The 10000-nt window shown below is 32.5% G+C and overlaps 1 protein-coding gene across 12 annotated transcripts in view; it reads left to right on the forward strand.

Annotated features, from left to right (window-relative positions):
* The window catches only part of LOC145265495 (paired box protein Pax-6-like), a 1005138-nt gene that overhangs the window by 870162 nt on the left and 124976 nt on the right, over positions 1-10000 (forward strand). For all 12 annotated transcript variants that reach the window (XM_080121382.1, XM_080121379.1, XM_080121386.1 and 9 more), the window contains one exon: positions 8576-8792. In XM_080121382.1, coding sequence (XP_079977508.1) covers positions 8576-8792 — 217 coding nt within the window. The remainder of the gene's footprint in view (positions 1-8575; positions 8793-10000) is intronic.

The raw sequence follows: 10000 nt of genomic DNA on the forward strand, positions 1-10000 counted from the left end.
TGAGATGTTAACGTGTATACTATACTGCTCATAAATAGCTAACAACGTTTCATGGCGTAACATTGAAAAGTTTTCCAGAAGATCATCTCGAACCAACACTGAATCAATTAAATTGTCTTCTGTCACCGAAGCAAAAATCCTTCTAAATAGAGGTAATTTTTATTTCGTTCTCATCCAGAGTACCTTTTCCTTAAGATGTTCGATTTTCTCCACATAAAAAAATCGACTTTGTGCCTGACTCCGCACTCGTAGAAAAGAAAATTAATTAGAGTAATGAATTTTACTAGTTTCAAGCACCCAAGATCAGGGACGTGTTGCCCGCGGTTTAAACACAATCCGTGACATTGTGTTTGCCACCTCTGGAGTCTGACTAAGAGCAAGACGGAAACGGAAATTACCTCAGCATCTGCCTGATTATACTCCATTTGTGAATAGGGTAGACAACTCGTCCTCCATCAATTACAGCATATATAACTTTATATACGTTTAAATGGAATCCATGATAAGAATCAGAAATTCCAATTAAATACGTTGATGAATTCTAGAAATGAGTTATTCGTATTATTTGGATAGTAATTAATTTTAATCTTGAGTGTAATTTTTCACATAATTTCGGTTAACCTCCGGCCTTCTTCAGGTATATCTTGTGAAACCGCAAGGACCCGTGGCATAGTGGTTAGAGTTGTTATAAAAATCAATTGTAAAAGTGATATTCTTTTGATGGTTGAAAGTTCAATTCATAATATGGGCGACGGACAAATATATATTACTTATTAGCTCTACCCAGTTATGGTTGACGGAACTAGAGCATGCTACCCTCGCGAAGTAAATAAAAAGGTTCCGTTTAAAATTCTGTCTAAATTCCTGAGTTCGGAAAAATAGTTTCAAGTTGGACAAAAGACACCTGAAGAAGTTTGGAGGGTGCATCAATCGAACCGTCCTGAAAATGGCCCTCAAGATCGAAGATAGTAGTCCGAAATATCCCAATAATACGGAATAACTATTAGAACTGCACGCCTGTGGAATTGTCTTCCGTTTTCCTGCTTTCCGGCTGACTACAATATGGTTGTTTTCAAGTCTAACGTAAATAAGTTCTTGATGAGCCGTTCCATATAAGTTATCAAATTTAACAAATTTTCATTACCAATGATTATTATATTGTCCAATTTCTACTGTACACTCTTTAACCCTTATCCTTGAGTGGCCTCTGGGCCTTGATAATGTGTTGATACCTATGAAAAAAAAGAAAAAAGAAAAAGTCCAATGTGAACAAGTTCTAATTGAATCGTCCCTCTAAGTAATCCAAGTTACAAAATTCCCACTGTTTACTATGCTAAAATCACAATGACTAATGTATACCTATTAACCCTTATCCTCGAGTGGCCTCTGGGCCTTGATAAGTGATGACACTCATGTAAAAAAAAATTTAAAAAACTACCAATTACTAAATAAACTGGCGATATTTAAGTCAGTTGACCTCTTCGATATGTGCCATTCTCTCTGGAGACGATTGGTAAGAAATCGAGGATTGTAGATCCCTTTTCCGTTAAAATGGGAACATAAAGAATCTTAAATAGACGTTGTCTGCTAAACAGGTTCTTATCTGGGCAGTGGACGATCAATCGCCAAGTCTCCGCTTACCTGAGAACAAGCAGTGTAGGTTGGTCCAGCTGTTTGTTCTTAAAATAGAAACTATGAATGTAGTCATTTACATTTATGTATTTGGCCGTCTGTTTTTTGGGTTTTTTTTTAGTATTTTTAAATGATATAATAATATAAATTGCCCAAACAGTTATGAAACAATTGTAATGCATGAGAAAATACACAATTATGTAATATTTTGTCTTGATTTTTGCGAAACGTTTTGCAACGTTCATGACTCTCGTGTGAGCGTTCAAATTGTGCGTTTATTAGTTATTAAGTCATTCTTGTGGCAATTGTTTTGATTGCCCAGAGGCAAAATTTTAGCAAAGAGTCAAAAGTGTCTTCGTGACTGGATTTGAATTTCACGACCGACAGGAATCGTAACCTCCTACAGTGATGACAGCTTAAGAAAGAAATACTAGTGTCCGTAGGTATAAAAGAATATTTATTATTTAGCTACATACAGACACACACACACACACATATATACATATACACGTATGTATGTATGGACATATATAAATGTATATGCATATATATATATGTAGGTACATATATATATATATATATCTTTATGCATATATGTGTACATATGTATGCATTTACATATATATTTATCTTTATGCATAGATGTGTACATATATAAACATGTATGCACACATATTATATATCTGTGTGTGCATATATATATATATATATGTGTGTGTGTGTGTATATTTATATATGTGTGTTTGTGCATATATATGCATACGTATACATGTGCATGTATTTACATATATATGTACATACATGCATATATATTCATACATGCATATATATATACATACTTATATATAAGTATATATGTATGTACATATATATATGTATATATGTATGTATTTACATATATATATATATATACATAGTAAAATATTATTTGTACAAATATTTTGTGGCTACACATTTGCATATATATTTCAGTTCTGAAGAAAATGTTTGCTTAGCGTTAACTCTTTTTTCTTTGAGATGACGGGACATGAATTAAACATTTCATTTTTTTTATATATTTTTTCATATTCTTTATTATTTACGGCTTCATTCGTTTCTTTTCTTCTCCTGCCTTGATTCTTCAGTTCATTTCTTTTCCTCTTCCCTCATTTATGCCCCCCCTTTCCCATCAACCTTCATTTCTATACATAATCTTTCTTTCTTTTTCTTCGCACATTTCTTTCCTTCCTTCCATTTCATCCAGCCCCTTTCTTTCTACTATTTTATTCAAACATACAATGATTCTGTCTTTTCTCCGGTCCGGCATTTTTATCGTGTTTCATTCGACATTCCACATTTTTTTTTTTATAAAAAAACAACTTTTTTTTATATTTATTTTTCATGGCGGAGCGGAAAACACCTGTCCTCGCATTTACAGTATGAAAGAAGTATTGTGTGACTACATCGCTTTGCAGAGATTGTGTTTGCGTGTAGGAGTATATATATATATATATATATATATATATATATATATATAATGTTTACGTATTTATGTATATAGCTTTATAAGATTAGGTTAAGAGGTTAGAGATGTTTCTTTCTCATACTAAATACATGTAGATGTGTCGCTGTCGGACATATATATTCTATACTCACATAGTATACTTTATATATCCAAATGTTATGAGGAGATATATTCGATGTGTCGACTATTAGTATTTATTTCAATAGTGCTCAATACGTAAGTCGAGCAAGATGGAAATTAATGAAATACGTCATTTAAGCTTCAGAGATTTTCCCATATCATTGCCGCAGGAAATCGTCAGGCGATAATATCTTAATACATACCTCCATGATGTGTAAAATACCGCCTTATAACTGTTTTATGTTGATACATGAAATAATAATAAAATAATTATATATATATATATATATATATATATATATATGAGAGAGAGAGAGAAAGAGTGGGGCTCCTACACTCTAAATAAATTGATGAAGGCTGAAGAAAACGGTCAAAATTCTGTTTTTAAAAAGAAAACGGTTTTTGGTGTATTTCTATATGTCAATAAATATAATAAAAAGTAAAATGTATACAAATATGTATTTTTTACACTTATTTATAATTCGTATATATATATATATATATTATTATTATTATTATTATTATTATTATTATTATTATTATTATTAAAGTTAAAAAATCATCGTTAAAAACCAATATTTCATAATATCCCGATGTTGCAATCTCTTGCCTTGGCTAAACAAACATGGTTTCGTGATTTAACAATCGTCTTATACAACCGATATAAGATAAATCTATTAAAATTTGCTTAAATTAACGGTATATTATAAAGCGAGCATGAAAAGTAATATGGTTAAGCTTAAATATGGAAAAGTAAAGGACCAGTTGTTAAAAGTAGAAAAGAAAATATGCATAATATAGTAAAATATATGGGTATAATTTCCAGTATTTATTTCAGTAATATTAGGGTTTGTTGATGCTGATGATAATGATGATGATAATAACTCATGACAATGCACTACACTCAAAGAATGATGCTGCCGACTCTGTGAAAAGGAAAGATGAAGGAAGAGGACTGATTTGTATAGAAGACTGTAAATTACACAAAAATAATTAGAAAAATATACACCGTATATTTCGGCATATAAGACGATCATTAAAGTTTTAAAATATCATCTTTAAAACCCAATATTTTATAGCATATCGAGTGTTGCAATCTCTAACCTAGGCTAAACAAACTTGGTGTCGTGATTTAGCAGCCGTCTTATACAACCGATATATGATAAATTTATGAAAATTTGCTCCAATTTTATACCTTGTCCTATATGACGGTCGCCTTATACGCCGAAATATATGGCATATTCGTGTGTGTGTGTGTGTGTGTGTGTATTTACTGATAAACAGCATCACTAATTAGATGACTGGGAACCATCAAATGGATGTGTTTGCTAATGAAAAAGATCGATAAGTTTGATTGGAAGCTTTCGTGTTTCGAGGTCAACGTTTTCCCACTTGGGTTTTTAATTTGTATCTTCTCTTCATTACAAGAGAAAGAAAAGACAGAAACAATAATGCCACTGACATAGGCTCGTGTCTAGCGACTTAATACAGAAGTCAAATAATTAAAATTGATCGCCCGAACCCATAACCTTCGCATTCTCTTTAAAAAATCAGCAGGAATAAAAAAAAATATATATATATAAGTGTAGAAAAAAAGCAACGCAAGAAAAAAAAAATCATCATTGCCGACATGTTGTGTCCATTATCGCGCATGCGCACTTCTTCTTCGCGGACTCAATTCATTCAAATAATTATACCGAATCCAAATTGTCTGTCTTTGTTTAGTCTGCAAAATCCATGAAAATGGCAATAATATGTTTCTAATCTCAAATGGTTGTCATGGAAATAACATTTAAATTATGGAGAAGTTTATCTTAATGCAAGAAAGAGAATAGAATACGTGTTAAAAAGAAAGACAAAAAGCGGCATTTTTCTAGTAAATCTTACTTAATTCGTCAAAATTTCTACACGGTAATCTAATATATGTGACCGTGTGTCATATATTTCGAGGAAAAACCTCTTTATTTCGTGTTCTCTACGACAGCTTTCTTACAAAAAGAGATGCTGCTATTTTTTCTATCATTATTTACATGGTTGGTGCTCGATTGAACTTCGATCAGTAGTTCCTCCTTTTAAAAAGCTTAACGGCGAAAAAACCTGCCTTCTAACACTAATGCGAGTAACATTCATTTATTCCGTATGCCTAACATCAAACGAAATTTTATGAGCAGAATTTCTTCCCTAGATGTCCTCTTCCTTGAACATGCTGCCATAATATTGCATCCCTGAGAATCACATAATCATCTTTAAGGAGAGTAAAAAAATTTTTTTTTTAAAATGATCATTATGTTTACTATCAGCTACTGCGTAACTCTGGCTTCCCTGATCTTTGCTATTAGTCTTTATTTTCCATAGACGATGTTTATGATAAAAGAGGAAGAACCTGGCTTAGATTATTTCTGTCAAACGCTTATTGTTGACTAGTGACCTTTAAGTAATATATATATATATATATATATATATATATATATATATATATATATATATATATATGAGTGAAAGTGTCTGTCTGTGTGTGTACATTTCCCTAGGAGATAACTCTGTCAATTTTAAGTCTACAGACTCGAAATTTAATATACAGACTACTGAGATTTGGGAAAATCGATGTGATCGGTTTTCGTCTAGAAATTTGGCTTTTAAGGGGTCAGAATTGAACGATTTGACCTTTGAGAACTCTACCAAACTCCTCCGACAATTTTAGATATAGATTAATTGGACATGAATCTAAGTTAGTAACTCAATTTGAGTCCAAAACAATAAATGTTAAGGGGTCATAATAGGGGTCAAAGTTAAAAAAATTGACCACTTTTTTTTTTTTTTGCTCAACATACATCTCCAAATACCCGGGCAACGCCGGGCACCCATGCTAGTATATATATATATATATATATTTTTTTTTTAACTCCTTGCTTTAAGTGGTTTCATGCCTGGAAGAATTCAATAATAATTGTTTTTTTTTAAAAATCTCTTGAAATTAGAGTGGATGACGACGGTGTTTTACGGTTATACTGCGGTAAATATCAATGAAGGCTGCAACAAATGAAATTAAATTATCATTCCTCTATTTAATTTAAGTTATGTTAAAGATCGGCTTACTCTGAAACTGATGATGTAAGGTGTGTTGGAGGTTGGAAAGAACTGGTGTGTGTCCTTCCTCCGTGCTTTTTCCAATCTCCTTGACGTTTCAGGACAATTTTTTGTTGTATCAATCGAGGCTGTTTCGACTGCATGTATGTATGTGTGTGTGTGTATGTGTGTTTGTAAATTATTATTATTATTATTATTATTATTAATATTATTATTATTATTGCTCCCTCACGAAAGGCAAAATTGCTCGCTGTCAGAGCTCGATATCGTTCAGATAGCTTGTATTAATTTTAGAGGGCGCCCACCAGGTGGAGCTCTTATTCACAATCGATTGCCGACAAATATGTCGGATACCTCTTCGAATGAACGCGATATTTTTCCGCATCTTTTTTATCTTCCGTTTATTTGGTTGTTGTTGTTGTTATTATTGTTATTATTGTTATTATTGTTATTGTTATTATTGTTATTATTATTATTATTATTTTTTTTTATCTTCCGTTTATTTGGTGGTTGTTGTTGCTGTTATTATTATTATTATTATTATAATAATTATTATTATTATTTTTTTTAATTCTTTATACACCGTTATATTGTATGCAACTACGGGGAGACGTGTAGTTTGGATATCGTTGCTACCCGTGCGTTTAATTGGGCGCAATTGTCTTAACACAGAGAATAGTATTAGAGACATTTTAACGGGTGCGGAGCGGGAATTTTAAATCTCACAAAATATACGCGCAGATCAAGTTTTATTCGAATAATGTTGTTTCTTTTGATAATTTTAGTCATACATGGGTAAGGGTCATCATATATATTAAGATGTATGAGCATCTGATCATAGGAATATTTTCCTAATATATATCTAATATATAAAAGGCTATATGTATGTCCGTTTGTTTGTTTCTCTCCATATTTTCAAACTCTATCTTTTCCAAAACGAAATCTGGACAAATTAAGATATCATATTTAAGCGTATTTTACGACCGAGCAACGCCAGACATATATATATATATATATATATTAAACTAAATTCACTTATTTTGGCTCTGTCTAAACATTGAGCACTCTTTTGGGTGACACACTTATATATTTTGTTTTAAACAAACAAATAATTACTACCAATACAATATATATATATATATATATATATATATATATATATATATATATAATTATCCGCTGAAACGTGTTTTGTCGTCTACGACTCATCAGAGTGGTTGAATCTAGCGAGATTCGAAATCGTAACCTCATGGTAAGAAGCCTAAACTCTTGCCACTCGCCTACCTCGCTGACTGTTCGGATATATCGCGATTTACGTAGATGTTATTTGTTTTTTTGTTGTTTTTGCGATACGTTTTGAATGAATTCAGTTATTTACGAACGTGCATTTTTACCTAAATGCAAGTTGGGAATAATGTTCCCTTTTACCAAATAAGTACCCCCATATGGGGAGCATATATATATATATATATATATATATATATATATATATATATATATATATATATTAATAATAATAATTATCCACAGGACAGCAAGATTCCCTGAATTTCAATTTCTTCTTACTATTCTTCAAACTTAATTCTCGAATTTTAGATATCTTATTCTAAGCATAAAATAAAAATAGCGTGTTTAATTGTTACCAAAAATAAAAGAAGGGTTCTAGACAGAAGGTTTATTATATTTACACCTTAATTTTAATCTTTCTAATGGATATACAAGCTCATTTTAAAAGTCTCGGTGCGGGTTTTCCTATATTACTTAAATACGCCATTTTTATTTTATTCTTAGAATAAAATGTCTCAAATTCGAGAATTAAGTTTGAAGAATATTAAGAAGAAATTGAAATTCAGGGAATCTTGCTATCGAATCGTGCTGTCTTTGTCTATATTCATCTCAGAACTCTTTACAATACTCCAAGAAAACTGAAATTTAAGAATCATTTATGCGTTTATGCCTAAAACCGGAAGTATCTAATTTTTCACAACATAATTCATCTTTTTAAACTGCCCTGCGTTAAACAAAGGTAAATATAGCCCACATTGCGACTCGTTAGGTCTAGCAGCTGTGTTCTAAATTGTTAGATCGTTGGTATTTTTACATTGGTTAAAGTCTTTTACATTGGTAAAGTCACGCGTTTAAAGTGAGCCAAATTGTTTAAGCATTTTTTTTTTGTATGCAAAGGGAGTTCTTTTCTTTGTTTTTGAAAAAAGCGTCTTTTTTCCCTTCCAGGTATCTTCGATAAACAGGGTGCTTCGTAATCTTGCAAGCGAAAATCAGAAGGTTCTTGGTCAGGGGACTACAATGTACGATAAACTTGGTCTCCTGAATGGCCAGGCATGGCCCCGCCCAAATCCCTGGTACGCACCTAACGCCTCTATGGCCGGACTGAGCGCTCCCTCAAGCTACACACAACCCAACGCACCTTCCGCTGTGAGTGGTAAAAAAGGTAAGTTGATACTCAATTCACTTACGTGTAATCCACATATCTATAGAGAGGCATATTACAATTTATATATTTTTTAGATGAGGTATGCAAGTTTGTATTATTTGGGTCAAAAGTGGCCATGCATTTAGCGAGGAAAAAGGAGGTAGCTCTACACGCCAAGGTTTCGTATTTTTTATTGTTTATGTTATTTGGGTTAATCAGACGATTCTTCTCCCATCTTATCTGCAGAAGTGTCGTTCTATGCAAACTTCGATCTGCCTCGGGTGTAAATGTCGCAATGGGGCTTGCAGCAAAATAATGAGGACGGGCTTAGCTCTGCACGCTAAGGTTTCGTATTTAATTGTAAAGTAAGTTTACGCAAAATATAACACCATATAAATTATCAGAAAACTTCTTACTTACGATTAGTTTTCTGTTATATAAATCTCACCCATCTGTTTAAATGTATGCATGTATGCCCAAAACTCTCGACAGAGGCGACGGATTTTCACGAGATCAGTATCGTTTTGAACCTCGACCTTTCAGATGACACATATCAGAAAATTGACTGAAAAACATTAATTGCTCAATCCTCAACTGAGCACTTTTCTACCCGGAGGGGTCGCTTTTTTCCCAGATATTTTCTAAAGTCATCCTCTTCTTTTGATTGTCTAGCCTTAATTTAAAGTTTTGCCACTTTCGCTTTGGCGATGGACGCAACGGCAAAGACGTCACTTTTTTTCACGTTCTTTTCCTCCTTCGAGGTACGGGGTCGGGGTTGTCTGCCTACAAACACGTTTTTTTTTTTTTTTTTTTTTTTTTGCTCAACACACATCTCCGAACGCCCGAGCAAAACTGGGCACCCAGGTTAGGTTTTAATAAATCCATCAACCAATTGTAAATTCTTAGAAGCAAAACGTTTACGAGAACAAGAGGATACTGGTTTGAATAATGTTTAATCACGGGCGTGCCTCGTATTATCTGTTCTTTTCAATGAGATGTATATTTATTTTTTAAAAAAATTTCGACATGTTATCAAGACTGATATGAGATGATTTGCAAAAAACTTACAATTGGTTGATGGATTTAATCAAAAAATTGAATCACAAGTTAGACCTCTACTTTTTCCTGCCAAAAATATGGCGACTTTTACACCTAAGGAAGCTCGGGGGTTGCAGATAACACTAAAGATGAGAACAATTGTCTGGTAAACCCAAATAATACAAACT

Source organism: Euprymna scolopes, chromosome 40, assembly GCF_053919585.1.
Source record: "Euprymna scolopes isolate OS-2025 chromosome 40, ASM5391958v1, whole genome shotgun sequence".
In the NCBI taxonomy this organism is placed as follows: Eukaryota; Metazoa; Mollusca; class Cephalopoda; order Sepiida; family Sepiolidae; genus Euprymna; species Euprymna scolopes.